We start from the raw sequence: 24,485 nt of genomic DNA on the forward strand, positions 1-24,485 counted from the left end.
TACACTTGGGTAATTACACTTAGGTAATTACTATTATGTGCCTATCAATACTATAGGTTACTGTACTGTAGGTATTTACTTAGACAGACATGAAAATTAACTCCTGATATTGTATACAGAATATCTGTTCATCATAGCAACAATATCTTTTCTCATAAACTTTGTTCTTCTTAAATTTGTGCAGGTGTTTCGATCACTACACGTGTCGATGTCATCGCGCATGCTGAGTGATCTGCTGGGTCGCCTGGTGGAGACAGTGGCAGAACAAGGAGAAGATATGCAAGGCTATGTCACCGAACTGATGCTCACCCTTGAATCTGCCGTTGATGCATTAGACTCTGACTTCCGGTGAGTGAAATGTTGGTTTTATATTTCATGGTTAATTTTGCTAGATTGCCAATGAAAGATATTGGGGAAATATTTTATTTATTGAATGAACAAAGAAAGTAAGAATGCAAGTGGTAATAATTCTGTAATAATCCATTTTCAAAATAAAATATAAATAATTTGAAAAATAAATACAAATTAAAGTAGCAGATGTTAAGTTTTATTAATGTAAATGTAGTCAAAGTAAAAATTCTCTGAGGGGTATGAGTGAAGTTAAAGAGAGTTGTAGAAAAAGGTTGTAAACATAGGCTTTGAATGTACAGGTATACAAAAACCACCTATCTGAGCAGGCCTACTTGGTTACCTCTAAAGTAATATTTTGCTGTCATTGGGGAGTAGCAAATCTGACATCAGACAGGGCAATATTTTAGGTACTAACATCACAGAAAACTTTCCAAACATCCCAGCTGGGTCATATTAGTACTGTGGAGCACCAGAGAAAATCATGCAACACCTGAGCAACAATGTAATAGTTTTGCGTCTCCAGCGTGTGCGCCTCAGCCTACCTAAATGTGCACCGGGTGTTTCTTGTCAGCGCGTGGCTAGACTAGAATGTGTGTACTCATTTCAGTTTTCTCTCCTTAATTCTTGTGCTACGTCATTCCTTTTGGTATCAATGTGTTCACAATAAAATTCCCTACATGAGTACAGTATATGTATATAAGGTCCAAAAGTCCGGCCCAACTTCCCCACAGCAAAGCCGAAAGTCAGCCGAATGTTACCTGTAAGCGCACAAGAGCAGTAAAATGTGTATACTCGTTTCAGTTCAATGTGTTCACAATAAAATTCCCTACAGGGGTATATGCATATAAGGTCCAAAAGCCCGGCGTGACTCCCCCACAGCAAAGCCGAAAATCGGCCAAGCGTTACTTGTGAGCGAGCACCAATTGGCACACCTGCAACCTAATGTGTATACTCTTTTCAGTTTGATAACATCAATTTTCATGTTACGTCGTTTATTTTAGTATCAAATTGTTTGTAATATAAAGGCGCATATTTGAAAACAAGTCCCATAATAATCGAACAATAACTAGAATTTTAACAAATATTTTAATTTTTTACGCTCATCACCACAAAAGTATTCATAATCTTTCCAGTGTTCAAGCCTCAATTCTCATGCTACGTCGTTCATTATGGTATCACATTGTCCTCAATCTAATGGCACTAATTTTAAAACTAGTCCTAAAATGATCGGATAAAAATTAGAATTTTAAATACTATTTTAATTTGGGACACGACCTTCGTCACAGGCGAACATATGTGAGAAAAATTAGACACATAATTTGTCCCAGTTGCGTGAAAGTGTTTTAAGACTGACAGCAATGAAGTGAGTTTGCTCTGAAATTGGCATTTTATATATAATACGCTGAAAGCCTATTTCAGGGCTATCCTATCTGCTTGACCTCTAATAATCTTAGGCCCCTGGAAGGATGAAATTAAATAAACACGAAAAGGAATGGCCTAAACTGGATCAGAGGTTGGTACCTGCCAAGAGATGACCATAGTCAACTCAAGGAAATGGCACAAAAAGAAGAGAAGATACCCAAAGGGCCTGATGACTGAATGGACAGTGCTCGGGATTTGTAGTCCAAAGGTTCCGGATTCGATCCCTGGCAGAGGCAGAAAAAATAATGGGCAGAGTTTCTTTCACCCTGATGCACCTGTTCACCCAGCAGTAAATAGGTACCTGGGAGTTAGGCAGCTGCTACGGGCTGCTTCCTGGGGATGTGTAACAAAGAGGCCTGGTCGAGGACCGGGCTGCGGGGACGCTTAGCCCTGAAATCATCTCAAGATAACCCCAACACTGCATCAGATGGAGAATGATCAGGTAGAGAGGCAACAGGCAAAGAAGTGACAGAAAGCCACATACCAACACCAAAGGTAAAAGAGCCTAGGCTGAACTATTCATAGGGTAGTGGCAAGAATTGCTCTGCTCATAAAACCCTCCATGTTCTGTTTAGACAGAACAAAAATCATGACTGGAAGAATGAGATTGATTCTTTGCCAAAGGTTCCAGTCAAAACCCACAGCATCTTATGTGAAGGCATTGCGGTAACAGAAGTACAGATTGTGGCAGTTTGTGGTTATCTTAAGATAACCTCATCTTGAGATGATTTCGGGGATTTTTAGTGTCCCTGCGGCCCGGTCCTCGACCAGGCCTCCACTCCCAGGAAGCAGCCCGTGATAGCTGACTAACACCCAGGTACCTATTTACTGCTAGGTAACAGGGGCATATGGTGAAAGAAACTCTGCCCATTGTTTCTCGCCGGCGCCCAGGATCGAACCCGGGACCACAGGATCACAAGTCCAGCGTGCTGTCCGCTCGGCTGACCAGTTCTATGCCAATGTGAAGAGATTCACCTGTTGGATGCTAAAGGTGTCACACGACACTTGAAGGGACACATGGTTGAATCTCAATTTGTTATGAAAGAACGAGGATCCTCCAAATGTAGACTGCAGAGAAGACTAAACTCTGATAAATCGGAAAAATGTCTACAGAGGGAAGGACTTGGGTGATGTTCCCTCAATTGAGTCAGCTCCTCACTGATGACCTGGAAAGTTCAGTGATACAGTTCTATGCAGATCATCTCCAGTTTTCTGACAGTCTTGAGATTATCTTGAGATGATTTCGGGGCTTAGTGTCCCCGCGGCCCTGTCCTCGACCAGGCCTCCACCCCCAGGAAGCAGCCCGTGACAGCTGACTAACTCCCAGGTATCTATTTACTGCTAGGTAACAGGGGCATCAGGGTGAAAGAAACTCTGCCCATTGTTTCTCGCCGGCACCCGGGATCGAACCCGGAACCACAGGATCACGCGTCCAATGTTCTGTCCGCTCAGCCACCGGCTCCTTAGTGCTAGAGTGCTATAGGCCTCAGTCAGTGACAGACTACTTTTCCTGACCCATTTGATGACAGATGCAGACATGTCCAGCCCATCTGGGATGTTTCTATAAGAAGCTGTAGAAGGTCAGAAGCCACCAGAAAACAGAATGGCACCAGCCTCTGAGACTCGCTTGAGCCTATCAGGAGCCAGGATTCAATGAGGCAAGAGCAGCTTCTGGGTGAGAGATCAACCCAAAGAGGAGAAAAAACCACCAGAAGTAAAATAGTAACCCTTAGTAACCCTGAGGTAAACAAGGCAAATGGTCATTGCTGTGAAATAATTGTCATATCAATGAAGCACCCCCACACTGCCAAATGGTAACACAAGCCATATAGTATCCCTGCCAGCCCACCACTTTATTCACACACCCAGTGCTGCTGGGGTCGGACACCAAGTCGGAATGCTCTCTCATTCAGCTTCACACTTTCGGATAAGTGCTGTTGGCTTTGGCTATCCTTGGGATGATTAGTTCCATACAGGGCCATTGCTTTGTTTATGGGAAGGTCCAAACCTAGTCTCACACCATGCTGTAATGAATCAAGAGCACCTGCTGTTGCTCAGGACCAGAATCTGGCTGCCCTCTTCTGTCCCCTTGTTAGAGGGGAGGCAGTGGCAGATTGGTGACCTGTCAATTTTGAATTGCTATGATTTTGAGAGATTGTTTCTTAATTTGAAATTTCTTAGTCTTTACCCAAGTGTAATTTACCTTAGTTACAGGATGAGAGCTACGCTCGTGATGTCCCGTCTTCCCAGTACTCCTTGTTGCATAATGCTTTGAAATTACTGATGGGTTTGACCTCTTTAGTGTGCCATTACAAGTGATCTCTTCTTAGTGGTGGATTGAAGCATGTTCTCCACTAAGCTTCCCATCTCTTATTTTGTGGGAAAAAACAATTTGCAAAGATACTGCACTTGTCATACTGGAGCAAAACGTTGTACAGCTTCAGGCAAGCAAGTTCCACTATGTAATCAAAGTTGCATTTCATTCCATCCAAAGCTTAATTTGGGGCCATAAATCATGGATTGATCAATATACAAGATTGACCATTATGCTGTCCACGACTGAGGGGAGCCGGTGGCTGAGCGAACAGAACACTGGACACGTGATCCTGTGGTTTCGGGTTCGATCCCGGGTGCCGGCGAGAAACAATGGGCAGAGTTTCTTTCACCCTGATGCACCTGTTACCTAGCAGTAAATTGGTACCTGGGAGTTAGTCAGCTGTCACGGGCTGCTTCCTGGGGGTGGAGGCCTGGTCATGGACCGGGCCGCGGGGACACTAAGCCCGAAATTATCTCAAGATAACCACAAGATTACGTGAATGTATACAATATACAGTGTCTAAATTAGCATAAATATTTGATATGATTAGCCTAATTATTTTATATAAATTTGAAATAAGAAATCAATTCATATTGCATGTGATGACCATTAAACACAGGTTGCGATTAATTAAAAAAGATACATTTTGATTTTTTACAATATACAGTACAGTATATATGAGCTAATTGCATTTTGTTTTTAACATTAATTTTAACTTATAAAATGAACAGAATACCAAGTTGCGTAGTTTAATCCCTTAGCAGTTTTTAACGAAACAAATTAATTGTTTGCTTTCAACAGGCCCATAGAATTTGTTCGTGAACTATTCAAATCCACACCAAATTTAAACAACAAGGAACGGAAAGGGCCGCTGGGTTATGGCATGATGGGCCACTACTATGGGGGTGGATACCCAACACAGACTACTCCAGTGTCTCCGGGTGGACACATTCGGTCCACATCTTACTCTATATCTTATGGCCGAGGCAAACCAATGGCCTCACCAACCGCAGACATCAAAGGTAGCTTACTTCTGCTTAATAATATGGTATCAGTAAAGAGTTATAAAGGTTTATGTAAACAAGTTAATGTCTGTAAGGGAAGACTTTTAAAAGTGAATGTGGATAAAAGTAGAGTTATGGCTATGGAATGATAAGGAAATTTAGTTTGATATTAGTGTGAATTGAAAAGTATTGGTTAAATACCTGGGGATGTGTGATTGACAAAAGATAAATTTATTCTCCAAGCCTGGCCCCGGGCCATGGCTTGCTAGTTCAACGGAAGGAACTAGATTCTAACAGAACTTTTTTAGACTCTATTAAGGGAATAGTACCAAATTCTACTATCTAATTGCTTAGTACGTCAATGTATGTACTATGGTGCACATAGTTATGAAAAGTACTACAGTATATAAATAGAAGGATGAGAGGTTTTGCTTTGTAGTATCAGCAGTAATTGAAATGTTATAAGTGTTTATAAAGTGGACCTTAAAACACATTCAGTCATTAATGTAAGAGTGCAGACTGAAATATATGTATAGTTGAACAAATTAAATGAATCTTGCATTTGTACAGTTCAACCTGAAATGCGAGGGAGGAGTGGGACAGACGTGGACACACGCATGAGGCAGCAGCAGCAGCAACAGCAGCTTCAGCAGTCCAGTAACCTGTCGAGGTCCCGCTCTGCTCAGTCCCTGAAACAGTTGGCAGACCAGAGTTCAGCCGATGATAAGATGACTGTTAGTTTAGATTTTTGTGTTCGTAAGATTTGCTGGGGCCGAGCTGAAGTGAGATGTAGCACGTCACTGTTGAATATTTGCAGCTCTGTTGTTTTGTTACCTATTTTCTTTTATTGTATCATTTCAAATGTTCATCTGTATTCTTGCTAAAACTTTTAAATATTTTTTATACTTTTATTCCAGAAAAATTCAGTCAATTTTGCAACATCCCATCCATTATTTTCCAGTGCATAAATCAGTTTGCTGATGGATTGTGTTTAAAAATACATTTTAATGTAAATTTTAAAATGGTTTTAAGAATCTAACACGCATATAATTTTGTCGTTCAAACATTTCAAAGGCTTAACTTTTTTTTCAGGTTTTAGCACAGTTCTTTTGGATTGCAGTATCAATGCTGGAGTCTGACTACGAGTACGAGTTTATTTTAGCAATGAGATTGTTAGACAAGGTGCTAGCTCGTCTCCCTCTTGACCGACCAGATTGTCGAGATAAGGTGAGGGTTTGGGTTTCAAAAGTTTGGGGTAAATGTATTTGTTAACGAAATACTGAGCAGTTGCAGTCAATTGACATGTTTGTTTTAGATTCAGTTACTCGGAACAAAAAGCTCCGAGCAGCACGGACCATAGTGAGCCCTAGTGGACTTGTATACCAATTGATATTTGGTACAAAATACATTGCAGGTGGAGAAGTTGCAGCAACAGCTTAAGTGGAAGGAATTCCCCGGGGTTCATGCTCTGCTACTCAAGGGGTGTACAAGTACAACAACGTACGAGCCCACAATTACTCTTCTCTCTCGATTCACACAGCTCACAGATTTAATAGTAAGTCTTATTATTGTTAGTTAAATTTCTTAAAATTTATGCATGAGCTACATGTAACTGTGTGGTGTAAGACAAACAGTAAGGAATGAGGGTGTGCAAGTTGATACACAGCAAGATGGAGGAAGGTATACTAGGATAGTTTGTGTATGTTGATGGAATGGTTGATAGCAGACAATTGAAGAGACTTTATACAAGTGACTTTGAGGGTAGGAATAGGAGAGGATAGCTAGGATGGGAAGTCACAGTGATTGAATGTGTTTGATGGAATAAAGTATGAGCAATTCACATTCCTTTCACCTGATACCTCTTGTTTATGTAGAGTAAATAGGTACCCCGGGATTTAGAGAGCTGTTGTGGGATGCATCCTGGAAAAAAAAAAGCCAGTCATTGGCCTAGGTGGACCTCAGTAAGCCCAACAGACTTCCTTTTCTTGACAATGGGGGAAACTAAATCCTGTACAAAGATATCTTGATATAAGAGACTTGTCATTCAGTAAGAAAAGAGCTAATGAATAAGTGTGAAACAAAGCATAATATATTACATAAATGTTTTATAAAATGGAGTACAAACGTGTAGCACTGAAACATAATCATACTTGTTAGATTTGATTTATAATTTGTCTTTAATTCACTACAGTATGTTACTGAAGTGTTCACACGACACTTGGGATCACACTGAAGATGTCGTTGATTCACAGGCCTGGAAATATATTTTCTGACTCGTACCCCATTATGAGTAGGGACATAAATCAAGAGTTGAATCAAATAAAACCCCATGTCTGGCATGCCAACAAGCTCCCAGTAATTATGTACTGGTATCACCGAACCTTAGGATCATGCCAGGCCTCTGAGATCCCAACTGACCTATTGAGATCTCGGAACAGAATCTCGATCTTTCAGCAAGCCACAAAAAAAAAAAAAATAGGGATCAGAGATCAGCCCAAAACTAAGGGAAATTGACCAGAAAGTCAGACAAGACAGAATAAACCACTGATCGAAAAAAACAGCATTGAATGTAATGAAATGCCATTTTCTGAGTGAACCCTGGAGGCTTCCTGAAGCTATCTGACCTGATATGTGCTACATTACTTTGGGTCATCAGTCACAGGAGTCCTTATGACGACTGGAGACCATGAGCCAGAACCTGGCCCCCTCAGAGAGGCGTAGGGAACAATGGCCTATGAGCACTTTACATTTAAAGTATTTCATACTTGCCATCGACCGAGGAAGGACCTAGAAAGGAAGCAAATAAAAATAGACCACTGGTTAACCTGTGCAATCTACATGTGGTGGTGCTAACCGGAGCTGGCAGCCCCACCACTCCAGTTCTTGAATGATGAAAACTGCCGACCGAAGGGAGAGAGGGTGTCAGGGAGCCTCTGGGGCTCACCCAGAAAATGGCGTTTCAATTAATTCAACGCTGGTTTTCTGTGGGGAACCCCGTTGCCTCCCTGAGGCTAACTACCCAAAAATAAGTAAAAGGAGGGGACTTACCTGGGAGACAGCAGCACCACAAGTCCTCCTCAAGACAAGGAAGAGACAGACGGCTGCAACAGGAGCCGCAAAGCCACATACGGCTGGGAAGGAACCGGAACGTGCATGAGATACCTGGCAGCCAGGACTGTTTGACTCTCAAAACCCCTGCGCCTGAATGTGGACCCAAGACATGTTGCTAAAATCTGCTGCGAGAGCTGCAGACTTTCTAACATCATGAGCACAAGGGTAGACCGCAGGCTGGCTAGACTTGATGACACTGTGGACAACCTGAGACACACGATCCCTGGAACAGGGAACCAAGGAAACCGGATCCACCCAGAGCGCATCCATCGGCACAGAACTCATTTCCCTCAGGTAGCAACGTAAAGCTGCCACCAGACACAACACATGACACCCCCACTTCCTAACCAATCAAGCATCCACAACCAATGGACCCCTCCAGAAGCCAGCTGTCTCATTCTACGCCAGAAAAGAAGAAGGCTGGAAATGAACAAAACGACCACCTGGACCAAGCAAACAGAACCCCCAGCATCGGAGGAGAGCATGAAGCTCCCCAACCTGACCCCCAGAGGCGAAAGCCAACAAAAACAAGGCCTTTCAAAAGCAATCCCGAACCGAAGGGGGCCACAATGAAGTAAAGAAAAGAAAGAAAAGAAAGAACATGGTCCAAAGGTCAAGAAGGCTCATGTGACACATGAGCAGGCCAGAGGTAATAAAATGCATGAGAATGCTAGGAAAAGGGAGCTGAAGTAACATCCACCCTGAATGCAAGCAACAGCAGTTCTACCAACGTCACATGATATTGAACAACAGTAAAAGGCATGATATGCCGATTCAGAAAAAGCCAAGAGAGAAACGACACAACAACCTTGTTCGAAATCGATGAAAACCGACGAAGAGAAAGAAAATGATGGAAAGACCACCAAGAAACTTCATACTGTTGCTGAGAAGAAGACCACAGGTGGGACACCATCAAAGAAGCCCTCTGATCACCATACAAATGTCAATATACACGCATCAGAAAAACCAAACTGCATAGTGCGAAGCAGGAAGGCGAACCAGCGAGGTACCTCACTGACCTAACCTGCTGAAAGAGGCGGAGCTTCAGAAAACCGACCGGGTTCAGACACCGAGCAAGCAGCACCTGAAACCAAGACTGGGCCGGCTACCATGAACCTAGGAGAACCACTCGCACCTGAGATGAATCGAGCCAAGCCAGAACTCAAAGCAACAGAGGGAAGAGGTATAAGAACCCCCACCTCGACTAATCCTGCCAAGAAGCATCTACTGCGATCCTTGCAGTTGGGAAAAGGCGCCACATACTATAGAATCTACCGAGAGCCTCCCGGGCATTTTTAGGCAATGCTGTAGTCACAAGCTGATCAGCAGTGCTGTTAGCTCATGCCGCTTGTGCCAGTCTTGGTTGCTCACTGTGTACCGAGGTTCTCACACCTGGGAATGGTACCCATGATTTTTTGTTTAAATGGTGTCTGTTTACTAGAGCTCTGAGGAGCTAATGTGAACCCCATGTAGCCACAGGACTTTTAAGTCTTACGCAGTACATTAAAAAGTATATATACAATATAAGAACATAAGAACAAAGGCAACTGCAGAAGGCTTATTGGCCCATACGAGGCAGCTCCTATCTATAACCACCCAATCCCACTCATAAACATGTCCAACCCGCGCTTGAAACAATCGAGGGACCCCACCTCCACCACGTTACGTGGTAATTGGTTCCACAAATCAACAACCCTGTTACCAAACCAGTATTTACCCAAGTTTTTCCTAAATCTAATTTTATCCAACTTATACCCATTGTTTCGTGTTCTGTCTTGTGTTGATACTTTTAATACCCTATTAATATCCCCTTTGTTGTGTCCATTCATCCACTTGTAAACCTCTATCATGTCACCCCTAACTCTTTGCCTTTCTAGTGAATGCAATTTAAGCTTTGTTAGTCTTTCTTCATATGAAACATTTCTAATTTGGGGAATTAACTTAGTCATCCTACGCTGGACACGTTCAAGTGAATTTATATCCATTCTATAGTACGGCGACCAAAACTGAACTGCATAATCTAAATGGGGCCTAACCAAAGCAAGATATAGCTAAAGAACCACACCAGGTGTCTTGTTACTAACGCTTCGATTAATAAATCCCAGTGTCCTATTTGCCTTATTACAAACATTCATGCATTGAACTGCATGAACTCATAAACTGCATCTGCCAATCTTTTGACCATTTCAAAACCCTATTTAGATCAACTTGAAGTGATAGTGAGTCTTCTTCCATGTTAATTTCCCTACCGATTTTTGTATCATCTGCAAATTTGCAGATGTTGCTACTCAAACCTGAATCTAATTCATAAATATATATTATAAACAACAGAGGTCCCAGGACAGAGCCTTGAGGCACTCCACTAACAACATTATCCCACTCTGATTTAACCCCTTTTATACTAACTCTCTGTTTCCTTTGGAATAGCCATGCCCTAATCCAACTTAATATAGCACCCCCAATACCATGAGCCTCTATTTTTTTAATCAGTCTTTCATGTGGCACTGTAACAAAAGCTTTGCTAAAGTCAAGGTACACAACATCACAATCCTTACCACTATCAACTGCCTCAACTATGCTGGAATAAAAAGATAGAAAATTTGTTAAACATGAACGGCCATTTGTAAAACCATGTTGCGATTCATTTATTAATTTATGTTTTTCAAGATGAAGACGAATTGTATTTGCAATTATTGATTCAAGTAACTTTCCCACAATAGACGTTAGGCTAATTGGCCGATAGTTTGACGTAAGTGATCTATCTCCTTTCTTAAAATTTGGTACCACATTAGCTACCTTCCATGACTCTGGCACTCTGCCTAACTATATTGATTTATTAAATATGGTAGACAATGGCTCGGAAAGCTCCTCTTTGCATTCTTTAAGCACCCTGGCAAACACTTCATCCGGCCCTGGGGATTTGTTTGGTTTAAGTTTTACTATTTGTTTAATTACATCCTCCCTAGTAACTGCTAAACTAGTCAACTTATCCCCATCCCCACCCACATATATTTGTTCGGCTGAAGGCATATTGTTAAGTTCCTCCTTAGTAAATACAGATATAAAATATTTATTAAAAATACTACTCATCTACTCGTCATTATCCGTTATTTAACCTGTCTCGGTTTTTAATGGACCAATCCTTTCTCTAGTCTTAGTTCGATATAACTGAAAAATCGTTTAGGATTTGTCTTCGCTTGCCCTGCTATGCGAACTTCGTAGTTTCTTTTTGCTTTACTTATCTCTTTTTTTAACATTTCTAACCAGTTGTATGAATTCCTGTTCTAAACTAACTTCTCCATTCTTAATCCTTTTGTACCACGCTCTCTTTTTACCTATAAGGTTCTTCAGATCCTTTGTTATCCACTTTGGATCATTAGTATTCGATCTATTCAATTTATATGGTATACTACATTCCTGGGCTTTGCTTAGAATATTTTTAAATAGGTTATATTTTGAATCCACATCGAAATCCTCTTTTCCGTCACCTGTCGCTGGGTTCACTCTGGCTTGCGCTGTGCATGAAGTTAAACCAAAATTGTTTACATACAATTATTGCCGTTCAAGGAGGAGATAGCTCCACACATGATTCATGTCAGCCCTTCGAATCATTAATAGCCTTTCAGAGACCAGAGACATTACCTAGGATTCCCACCCCCTCACAGAGTCACAGTGATCAGGGGATCTGAAGATTATGCTAAAGTTGCAGAGACTTCTCAAACACCATTGTTACTCTTAACATTCTTATAGTGTGTTTTACATTCCTTAAATTAAAAGGTTTCATTCAGGTTATTTGAGCACTACAATATCTTTTGACTGTGCAATATGGTTACTAGTTTTAAGGCTTAATGTTTCCTTCTAAGAACATTGTTTTTTATTAAAATCCTTAATACTCTGTGTTTTATGTACAGGTTGTCGACCCAAGCCAGAGTCGTGCATTTGCCATCAATGTGATTGCTTTGCTCCCATACATGTTGCAGAACTATGAAGATGCCAATTCCCTCTGTATACAGGCAGCAGAAAATATTGCACAGGTAAGAACAACTGGGTGTTTCCTCTTCATCTCTAGACTTGCCGTTGTCTTTTAGGCTTTTGCCCTTTTCCTTTTTGGGGGGAGCCCCTACGGCTCCCCAGAGCTTACTAGGCTGATATGCTAATGTCAGACTTTGGCATCAGTCATGTGTATGGAGTTCTTATGGGCATACCGGGGACCACGAGCCAAAACCTGGCCCCCTCTAGAGAGGCAAGGGGAGCAATGGCTTATAGAAACCCCCGTGTAATTGGAAGCATTCTATGTCTGCCATCAACTGGGTTAGGCACCCAGAAAGGTAGGCATCCCAAAACAAACCCCTATTCTGGTGAAAATTGCAACCAAAAGCCGAACGAGTGGATAGAACTCCCCAAACAAAAATGAGCAAACTAGTATGATGTCATCCGTCGTCGCGCCGCTGTTTGCGCAGCCCCCCCCTCCCCGGGAGGGCAAAGGGGCAGCCCCAGACCTACCGCGCCGGCGATCCACACCCCAGTTCTTAAGGCTGATGCTATCGGCTCGGTTGTGTGCTCTGGCTCCAGTATTTTTGCAGCGCTGTGCCCTGTGTGTGGGTGCTGTACTCCAGGGATGCGTGAGCCAGGAGTTATTCCTTGGTACTCAGGCTGCATGCGCCTAGGGTTTCCTTCCCTAGGTGCCTTGTAAGTACTGCCCTTAGAGCTTCGGGTTACCTTCCACAAGTTCCTTGGGGTCTGCCTCTGTGTGTCCATTTTACTGCTCGGTTTCTCGGCCGCTCGTTGGGTACTTGGGGGTTTTGTCTCCCCTAGTTAACCTTAGGGTAGGAGGCAGTTTTCGCACTGGTAGGGGCGCAGGGTGCTGTGCAGCTAGTTGTCACCTATCACAGCGGCCGGCTCTGTTCCTTGGGGTACATTGTCCTCTTGCGGGGTTTTGTTTTTCTTTTTGTTTTTGCTGTGGTGGGGGGGTTCTGCCCTATTTGCCACTTGTGTTTGACCTCACCCTGATACTTGGTGGTTCCCCCTGCTTGATCCCCGTGAGTATACATGTCCCTGGGGTTCAGCTTTAAACAGTTAGTTTGGTAGTTTTGGGCGCTGGTTAGCAGTACCCTGCCTGGGTTTACCTGAGTGCGAGTCCTCTTCAAGTAAAAGCTCAGGACCCTGGGAATCCCCAAGGGGATGCGTGGGTCCGATGGATGTGACCCCAGGGTCCCCCCTTGTTTCGTGCGAGTTTGAGGGTTGTTCGGTCCCCTTGTCTCAGGGCGACCCTCACTGTTTTTGCCTCCGTCATGCAGCCTGTTGGGTTGGTGACACTTTTGACCCTGAGTCCTGTGAGTATTGTTGCTTGCTGGTGACTCAACTTACCCAATCTATGGATGATCATCTTCAGGTACAGGCTGCACAGGCGTTGCATTCTAGGTTTCGGTTGTTGCAATGCGCTAGGTTGGTTGCTCACCAAGTCGCCCAGCAGCTGCCTCGTTTTGCTTACAGGGACCCGGACTTGGGGGTCGGGGTCGCTTCGACCTTGGTTCAGTCCACATCTCCTGGTTCTTCCCCTCCTGATGTTCGTTCTGGTCCCCCTCCCCTGCTTCCGGCCCCGAAACGTCTCAGGGTTTCGGAGTTGGGGCAGGGGTTAGTTGGTCTTGAGACTCGGGCTGTCGGAAAATCCGACAGCATTTAATATATCATACATACAGATAATAGCTGTATTACCAACAAGTTACCCATAGAAAACGTAACTTGTAGTGGAATTACCGTCTATAGAAAACGGGATATCATCACCACATACTATTATAATTCACCAGCTATTCTGCTGGGAATTGTTCTTAAATACATTAGTCTTTGGACTTTACCATCATAAAAACATCTTATATAAATTAACTTAATTATCAATATTAAAGTAGAGTAAATGTGACCCTTCTATCACGTTCTGAAATCTGGACAATGTAAGCCAGGCGTCAGAGTGGAGGAAGGAGGGCAGCATTGTTGTTTATTGAGACCAGAGGCTCACACGGGAGCAAATTCGGCTCCTGTTAAATTTACTTGGACGTAGTGTTATGGAACCCAAAGGTGTACCATTGTCAACACGCTGTCTACAAATACAAGTTAAGTGTCTATCCGAAACCCGTTTATCATTCATTTATGGCCATTAATGTCAGGATATAGGGTTAGCCGGTTAGAACGCGAAATCGCCTCATACTAAAGGTCAAGACGAGGATGCAAGATTATGTGCACCAGTTACTGGGTGATAGAAGCTACCTCAAAGAGGATAATTTGGTGTCTACACTCTAGTTATACCTGGTGGACTAACCTGCTGTACTATAAGAGAAGGAACCTCATCAATGTATGTAGCTATTACTGTAATTTGATTGGCTGCATATGTGTAATATAAACCCCCCCTAATGTGTAGAGGATCGATTTGTGAGATTAAGAGATTATTGCAGAAATACAGTCCACTTATCATTATACAAATTGCTATCGAAGTATATAAATTAACGTAAATATAAATTCATATAAATCAAATAAATATAAATCTCACAGGTCGGTTCCCACATTATTTGGTCATCTTCGAACCGGATGACGGATTATTTGATCCTTTGAACCCACATTTGGTCATCTTAGTACCGGATGAACCAGTTATCCAGTGGATTCATTAAATATACTAGTGCAGTGTTATTTAAACAAAGCCAGCAGTCAAGACGGCAGCGTAGCCTCGAGGGAGCTCAGGAGCCTCCCTCAGCCCAGATCAGCCTTAGTCAGCGGTTTCATGCACACCCACAGATTTGGTGGCGTGTTATTTCGTGAAATGACAGCGCTAATATAGAATCCAGCCAAATTAGTGACTGTGTCTTCGCGAGATTGTTCACGGATTTCGTGGTGTTACATTTCGCGAGAGATTATCTACGAATTTTGTGGAGTTTATTTCGCGAGGTCACTAATAATATTTAATACTTCTAGATAATAATAGAAGTTTCATAGAGGCTAATTAAGAGGCTATTATCAATAATTGTGTATATTATTTCTCCAAAATAGAGAATTATTTAATATATATTGCACTAGTGATCACAGTATAATATTTACTAATTGCCAACCCACAACAGGGTAGGATATGACTAGTTGAACTATTATCGTTCATCCTAGTCCCATTATTACCATAGTCAGTTGTACTATATTGATTAACCTAGCACCATTAATGAATGGTCCAGACCCTATTTTGGGTGTAATTTTTATCAACTCGAGTTGAGTTGTATATATAATAATTTACTTATGATCATTACACCTTTGAGTGATTAATTAGTGTCTCTACCATCCTGGGGTGATATAGAAGAGCTAACCTAAAGGTACTTCCAGTGACACTGGTTTATCACTCAAATCATTAGTGTGGATGATTGTATATATATAATGTGTATTAATTTTAAGTGCTAACCTCTAGTAGAGGTAGGATTATTGCCTAGTGAGTTCAGAATTTACCCTAGGCTACCATTAGTGTTTGTTCAGTATTATGAGCAGCCCAAGTACAAGTCCCACAAGGCTTCACCAACGAGCCAGTATGGATAATGCAGGGAGAATGAAAAGAACCCTTGCAGGTCTTAAAGGCCACTTAACAAGACAGATCAAGAAATGTGAAGATTTGTCACAACAATCAACAGTTGATTATGCTGACCTGGAAAGCTATTATCAAGCAGCTGCAGGTAAATTTGAGCAAATCAAATGTCAAATAGCAACATATGTGGCTGAACTTGCCAACACCAATTTATCAGAAACAGAAATAGACGACATTATGGTTGATCTTGCGAATTATGAAGATCACACTCAGGCCACGTTACAGCCTTATGTCAAATTAATTGCCCAGAACAAGGCAACAGCAACAACAACAACAGTTGCATCTAATACGAGTCAAGCAGAAGCTCGACTCCCTCCAATTAATTTACCCACTTTCTCAGGAAAAGATGAGGAAGATTGGGATGAATTTTGGAACAAATTCGTTGACCTTGTAGACTCGAAACAATCTTTACCAAAGAGTAGTAAATTCTCTTATTTGCAAGGCCAATTATCAGGTGAGGCTAAAACAGTAGTATCCCATCTGAGATTAACTAATGACGGCTATGATCTGGCAGTAAAACTCCTCAAGGATAATTATGCTGATCCAGAAGTAAGAACATCACATTTAGTTCATGAGCTGTTGCATTTACCCCCACCGGAGGCTTCAGCTGATTCACTCCAAGTCTTCAAGCTGGAGGTAGAATCATTGATCAATGCCCTCAGCCTGACAGCAGATACAAACGGGGCTGAGTGGGCCTTGAAAATAATTGTCCAGGAAAAAATACCTAGGGACATATTGAGACAAATGAGTGCTCATTACAATAAAAGTATCTTATCCATGAATGAAATAGCTGAAGGTTTAAAGTCAGTAGTTCATCAATTACGAACACATGACAAATTAAAACCACCAAGTAAACCCTCAGAAACTAATAATAGTAAACCACAGAGTACCAAAGGTACTCCAAATCAATCTAGACAATATAATTCAACACCAAAGTGGAACAGTAGCAGTGTGGGCGTATATGCAGTGGGACCCTCCAAGCCTATAGTTACTGTGTCACCCAAGAACGTGACACCAAAGGATACTGGAAGCTATGGAACATGTTTGTTCTGCAATGAGAAACATTCAATGTACCACTGCTCTAATTTTCCTGATAGTGACGCCCGTGTTGAGCGACTCAAGGATTTGCAACATTGCACGAGGTGCCTCAGGAAACATAACATCAAGGACTGTGATACCCAATTACACACCTGTAATAGGTGTAACAAAGGTCAGCACCATGCAGCATTGTGCAGAGACACCAAAACAACGTCTCCAAACCCCAAGGTGGAAGATAGCATTCCCACCACAGTACAGTACTGCAAGGTGCAACAAACAAAGAGTGTCCAATCGGCAAAGTCTAAAGGTAATACGACTTTGCCTACTGCCCAAATTACCATCCTGAATAAGAGGGCCAAGGTCCATACCCGTGGGTTGTTTGACCAAGGATCCCAAAGAACATATATCACTAAAAAGTTGGCAGATGAATTACAATTAAGGCCTGTAGCCCAGATGTCATTCAACATCTCAGGGTTTGTAACAGATGCAGGACCTCAAGTCTACCAGGTGGTACAACCATCAGTACGTTTAGGCAGGTACGTCTGTCGAGTACAAGCCATTGTGGTGGACAAAATACCAGTAGACCTACAAGTTCAAGGTCTGAGAGCAACAGCCAAATTCCTGAGAAATAGAGGAATAAAATTAGCAGATAATATTAAGTCTGATCACCTCACTGACTTCGGTCTCCTTGTTGGGACAGACTATTGCCATCGATTCATCGGTAGCCCTACTAAATATCAGGGTATAACCATGTTAAACTCTGCAGGAGGTAAATTACTCTCAGGCCCAGTATCAAGCCTGAGGAGACCTATGCCTGCAGATAAACAATACCAGTAGAAACCTAAATTTGTCAGCTGATTATATTTCTCCAGTAGCATTATACTAAGGAGATTACAGCTGACTATAGTAACAGAGGTTGATGTTAGTATCATCATTTGAAGCTGAAGATGAGTTCATGAGGCCTCAGTGGCAAATCAGTGAACAGTAGCCTAAAACAGCTACAAGTCACTGCGACCAATGTCACTGAACCCACTGCAGTCTCAGAACCATACTTTACTTTAATGATGAGCTATTCAATCTTCTGAATCAATTAACTAAATTAAACCCCAATAAATCTGATGACTGATTTGATACATTTATTATTTAATCAAGATGTATTCCATGGGCCTCAGTGTTTATATATCAGTGACCAGTTACCTGAAGAAACTTCAAGTTATATCTAATGTCACTGATCTCACTGCAGTCCCTGAATCATACTTGACTGTAGTACTTGATCACATCCAGTCTTCTGGGTTAAATAATATGTAATAAGGCTTGAATATTAGCCTTTCAAGAGTTGACAGGGAAGTGAAATCGCATTAGACTTCTAACCCCTGCAACTCTAGTACGGGACATCCGTCCTGTACGAACAGACACACAAATGTGTGATTACTAACTATAATTTGAAGGAGGAGTATCGGTGTTCGTCTGTTCTAATTAGGACTTCGACCCGTGAGCAGCCCCCTGGGGAATTATGTCGGAAAATCCGACAGCATTTAATATATCATACATACAGATAATAGCTGTATTACCAACAAGTTACCCATAGAAAACGTAACTTGTAGTGGAATTACCGTCTATAGAAAATGGGATATCATCACCACATACTATTATAATTCACCAGCTATTCTGCTGGGAATTGTTCTTAAATACATTAGTCTTTGGACTTTACCATCATAAAAACATCTTATATAAATTAACTTAATTATCAATATTAAAGTAGAGTAAATGTGACCCTTCTATCACGTTCTGAAATCTGGACAATGTAAGCCAGGCGTCAGAGTGGAGGAAGGAGGGCAGCATTGTTGTTTATTGAGACCAGAGGCTCACACGGGAGCAAATTCGGCTCCTGTTAAATTTACTTGGACGTAGTGTTATGGAACCCAAAGGTGTACCATTGTCAACACGCTGTCTACAAATACAAGTTAAGTGTCTATCCGAAACCCGTTTATCATTCATTTATGGCCATTAATGTCAGGATATAGGGTTAGCCGGTTAGAACGCGAAATCGCCTCATACTAAAGGTCAAGACGAGGATGCAAGATTATGTGCACCAGTTACTGGGTGATAGAAGCTACCTCAAAGAGGATAATTTGGTGTCTACACTCTAGTTATACCTGGTGGACTAACCTGCTGTACTATAAGAGAAGGAACCTCATCAATGTATGTAGCTATTACTGTAATTTGATTGGCTGCATATGTGTAATATAAACCCCCCCTAATGTGTAGAGGATCGATTTGTGAGATTAAGAGATTATTGCAGAAATACAGTCCACTTATCATTATACAAATTGCTATCGAAGTATATAAATTAACGTAAATATAAATTCATATAAATCAAATAAATATAAATCTCACAGGTCGGTTCCCACACGGGCAACCTCGGGGGATGCCCCTTCTGGTGTGGCAATGGGGGCATTCGAGTCTCCTCCCCCGGCCGAAGCCTCTGGGTCTGACCAGTGGGCCTCATTCTATCCGGCTTCTACGGCTGCGCCGGCCTTGTCTAGTGGGGTCAGCGCTTGGGGGGGGGGGAGGACCCTGTGGCTGTGGAGGGGCTGACTTGGGGGCCTTGGGCTCCGCTGGACCCCGCCTGGGTTTTTCTACCCTCTGAGCGGGGCTTACTGTTACAAGGAGTGGGGTTTTCTTTTCCGCCCTCTGCATACGAGTTGGATTTGGTGTCTGTCCCTCCCCTGGTTCGGTTCCGTGTTCCCCCCGGGTGCTTCGGTTCCATCTTTCCAGAGGTTTTTGGCTTATCGCATCTTACCTGCTGTGGTGCGGGCAGCCCTTGCGGCAAACCTTCTGCATGACCCGGATTATGCCTCAGCAATGAATGATTTTCGATCTGGAAGATCCTGTGTATCGAATTTACTCAGTTTCTATGATTAAGCCACAGAGATTTTACAGGAAAGAGAAGGTTGGGTTAACTGCATCTATCTGGACCTAAAAAAGGCTTTTGATAGAGTTCCACATAAGAGATTGTTCTGGAAACTGGAACATATAGGGGTGACAGGTAAGCTTCTAACATGGATGAAAAATTTTCTGACTGATAGAAAAATGAAGGCAGTAATCAGAGGCAATGTATCGGACTGGAGAAATGTCACAAGTGGAGTACCATAGGGATCAGTTCTTGCACCGGTGATGTTCATTGTCTACATAAATGATCTACCAGATGGAATACAGAATTATATGAACTTGTTTGCTGATGATGCTAAGATAATAGGAAGGATAAGTATATGGAGCACCACTTGGCAAATGGAATTTAATGTGAATAAATGCCATGTTATGGAATGTGGAATAGGAGAACATAGACCCCACCCAACCTATATATTATGTGAGAAATCTTTACAAAGTTCTGATAAAGAAAGAGATCTAGGAGTGGTTCTAGATAGAAAGCTATCACCTGAGGACCACATAAAGAAGTTTGTGCGAGGAGTCTATGCTACACTTTCTAACTTCAGAATTGCTTTTAAATACATGGATGCAGAAATACTAAAGAAATTGTTCACGACTTTTGTTAGACCAAAGCTGGAATATGCAGCGGTTGTATGATGCCCATATCTTAAGAAGCACATCAACAAACTGGAAAAGGTACAATCACATGCCACTAAGTGGCTCCCAGAAATGAAGAATAAGAGCTACGAGGAGAGGTTAGAGGCATTAATATGCCAAAATTTGAAGACAGAAAAAAAGAGGTGATATGATCACCTCATGATGTGATGTACACCTCATGATCACCTCATGATGTACAAAATAGTAACAGGAATTAACAAAATTGATAGGGAAGAATTCCTGTGACCTGGAACTTCAAGAACAAGAGGTCATAGATTTAAACTAATGAAACAAAGCTGCCGGAGAAATATAAGAAAATTAACTTATGTAAACAGAGTGGTAGACGGTTGGAACAAGTTAAGTGAGAAGGTGGTTGAGGCCAAAACCGTCAGTAGTTTCAAAGCGTTATATGACAAAGAGTGCTGGGAAGATGGGACACCATGAGCATAGCTCTCATCCTGTAACTACACTTAGGTAATTATCTGTTGTCAGACTTGTTGGTCCTTCAGGGGTCCCAGGAAGTTCCTCCTAGACGGGGCATTTCGGCTCGCCCGGGTTGGTTCTTTCCCGGCTTGCCGGGTTTGGGTTCCGGTTTTCCTAGCTTACCCTGCCAGTTAGCACTTTCCTGATCTCGCGGTGTCACTTCTCACGAGTCATGCTTCAGAACTGCGGTGTCTCAGCTCTCCTGACGAGCTCACTAACATTGGGAAGTTTTCCGTACGGCAGACGTTCCGTCTGGTTCCTTGGCGGCTTGGGTTTCCGGCTCAGCTTGCTCAGGGGGTCGCACTCAAGGTTCTCCCGTGGCTCCTCCTCTTCCTATGCTCGCTCAGTTCATGGCTGGGGCTGGTTCAGTTCTGCCTCTAGTCTCTCACCATCTGTTGGTGTTCGAGTGGTTTTGTTGATGGTGTCCCACCTGCATGCTTCATCTTGGCGGCGGTGTGGGTTTTTTTGGCGGTCCTTCCTTTTTCTTTTTGTCCCTTCATCGGTTTGTTGCATTTTGTTGGTGTGGTTTTGTCCTTCTCTTGTGGAGGTTCAGGGGCCATCATCTTGCCACATGCTGTCGCCTTCTCTCTCGTCTCGTGCAGCGCTGGTGGAGCCGCTCCGGGTTGCTTTGGTTTTGGTGTTCCCTCTGCACCAATTCGCGAGCTGTCTCTGGCGTGGTTCACCTCCAGCCTGCTCTTGTGCTGCTTGCGCTGTCCTGGTTCTTGAATTGGGTGCTCTCTTCTCTTCTCCTCGGTTTGTTGTGACCCCTTCAGTTCTGAATTGTTTTCCAAGGCTCCTTTCTTATTGGCGTTGGCCTCTGGGAGTCGGTTCGGGGTGCTTAATGCTCTCCTCCAGCGCCAAGGTTTTCGGCTCTTTTGGTCCTCGTGATAGGTTTGTTCGCTTCCAGTCGTCTCCTTCTTTTCTGGCAAAGACTGACACAGCTACTTTCCAGAGGGGTCCTTGGGTTGTTGATGCTTGGGTGGTCTGGCCGGAGGTGCATCATGTGTTGTGTTCGGGTTGCGGCGCTTCTCCGTTCTTTGCGTGCCACGGCTGCCGTGCCCAGGGTCACGCTTTGGATTGTTCCGATTTCCCTTCTTCCCTGTTCCAGGGTGCAGGTTCTTTCATGTTGTCCACGGGGTGGTTCGGTTCAGCCACTCTGCAGTCTATTCCCCGTGCCCATGACGTTCGTCGGTTGGCTACCCATTCCTTCGTTGATGTTCCTGGGCCTTGTCTGGCCTGTTTGACCTTGGGTTGGTGGTTGCAGTGTTTTGTCTCCGCTTTGCGTTGTGGAGTGTGTGACGTCCGCCTCCTGGGTTAGGTCCCTCTTGTTTTTGCCTTGGGGTAGGTAGCTCCTGGGAGCTGACGGGGCTCACCCCAGAAAACCCGGCAACCCTCCCTCCCTCCGGTCAGCGGTTTTTCGCGTGTTTTGATATCCAGCCTCAGAACTGGGGTCTTGGGTGGCCGTTACGAGGGATCTGGGGCTCCCCTTTCCCCCTCCCAGGGAGGGGGGAGCTGCGCAGATGGCGGCGCGGCGACATGGTGAGGTCATGCTCGTTGGCTCCATTTTATTTTGGGAGTTCTGTCCACTAGTTCGGCTCTCAGTAGCAATTTCTTAACCAGAATAGGGGTTTGTTTTGGGGTGCTTACTTTTCTGGGTGCTTGACCTGGTCGATGGCAGACATAGAATGCTTCCAACCACACGGGTTTCTATAGGCCATTGCTCCTCGTGCCTCTCTGAGGGGGGCCAGGTTCTGGCTCGTGGTCCCTGGTACGCCCACAGAACTAAATACACATGACTGATGCCAAAGTCTGACATTAGCATATCAGCGCAGATAGCTCCAGGGAGCCTCCGGGTCTCCCCAGAAAATGGCGTTTCATTACATTCAACGCTGGTTGTTTCTGCCCTTGGGTGGGTTGCTTTTGTCTTTTTTATGATTTCTTTAAGCATTTCCCTTCTGAATATTTTAATGTAGCTTAAATTAGCACAATTTTTTGTTACTGATATTTACTTTATAAATAGTAAAATGCTTTGCTTGTAACCCCACTGATTCCTAGTTTGGTAGGAAGAAAAAATTATAATTTTTTTTTTTTACCCTTTAGGTTTGCAATGAGAAAGGAAAAGAGCTGGAAAATCTAGCAACTGTTATGACTTTGTACAGTCGCCGCAACTTCAGCAAGGAAAGCTTTCAGTGGACGAAATGTGTTGTTAAATACCTCCATGACTCGTACGCAAATCTTTCACTAAGTCTCATGGCATTTCTTGTTGAGGTAAGATGTTGTTTTGTTTTTTCACCTGTAGTCTTTGTGTTTCTTCCCATTATTGACCAAAGCAATATGGTTAACTAGATACAATGTAACCAGACACCTTCGAACCAAGATTAGACAAAAAACGCATTTTGATAAAAAAAAAAAAAAACCTCTCTCTCATCACGTAAGCAAAATTAGAAACATTAATATTCTGTTGTCCAAGTGCTTCTCAAACTACTTTGATTTGGTGGACTGTCAGTTTTTTTCCAGCGTGGGAGGGACTAGTACCATATATTTCCATATCTTATGTGCATAGAAAAACAACATTCTTGTCTATTAATATAAATGTGAGTGTGTTTGTGCTAAGTGTGGCATACTTGTAGATATCTTCCCCATTTAAATATAGTGAATGCAAGGCTCTGCCGGTAGTATAAAATTGCTTCTTTTCTATTCATTATCCAGGAAAATAATATTTGTACATTCATTGTAATATTAAATTTATATAAAAAAATATACTGTACTGTAATTTAAGTTGCTAGACATTTCATATTTTATGCATACTTTCTAAACAAGTAATAGGGGCTTCTTGATAAAAATCTTGTGTGATTTTAAAATTTTGTCAAATATTTTTGTCGAAACTCACTGACCCACCATTGGTCCACCGACCACCACATTGAGTAGCACTTCTTTATACTGTACGTGTAAAATGATTAAATAGTATATAATATGAATTACAATTCCTGCAAAAATAGAGCTTCGATTATACAGTATAGTAATTAAATCCCTCATTTTGGGGCTCCACTCCTTAGGACTCATCTAAGCTTATACTCTAGCACCCCAGGGTCAACACCATCTGGCCAAACATCTAAGACTTATGGCTTACTGGAAGCGAGGGGACCAGTATTCTGCCCGTCACAGAGATGGGGAAGCCGAGGATGTCACAAGACACCACACACACTGAGGGGAAACGGCAAAAACTGCAGAAAGAGGGTCACAAAAATTCAAAATGCTCATAGAAAAATTTGTATACATGAATACCAAACTAAACTTGAAACTTTCCCAAATAATGAAAATACCAACTGGCTACTTCTCCCCTCTTCCATTTCCTCACTCTTGAACCCAAGCAGATGCCTAGAACCCATGGGTAAGCAAGGGCAACAGGGCAGGCAAAAGGAAGCCAGTGAGTGGGCCCCCCAAAAAAGGGCATTTAAAACTATAAATAAATTCTGTTTTGGGAATGGCCCAATTAATGGCTTCCCAGAACTTCCTCCCTCCTACATAACCCTAATAAATATGGCTTCCTGAAAGAACAATATGT

At 42.7% G+C, this 24,485-nt stretch overlaps 1 protein-coding gene across 1 annotated transcript in view; it reads left to right on the plus strand.

The window, feature by feature from the left end:
• Nucleotides 1-24,485, plus strand: part of fry (Protein furry) — a 542,054-nt gene that overhangs the window by 397,796 nt on the left and 119,773 nt on the right. Inside the window, 7 exon segments of the mRNA XM_069301552.1 lie at nt 185-348; nt 4,892-5,112; nt 5,665-5,828; nt 6,187-6,321; nt 6,509-6,649; nt 12,117-12,239; nt 23,021-23,188. Of these exon segments, the coding sequence (XP_069157653.1) occupies nt 185-348; nt 4,892-5,112; nt 5,665-5,828; nt 6,187-6,321; nt 6,509-6,649; nt 12,117-12,239; nt 23,021-23,188 (1,116 nt within the window).

This window comes from Procambarus clarkii, chromosome 46, assembly GCF_040958095.1.
Source record: "Procambarus clarkii isolate CNS0578487 chromosome 46, FALCON_Pclarkii_2.0, whole genome shotgun sequence".
NCBI lineage: Eukaryota > Metazoa > Arthropoda > Malacostraca > Decapoda > Cambaridae > Procambarus > Procambarus clarkii.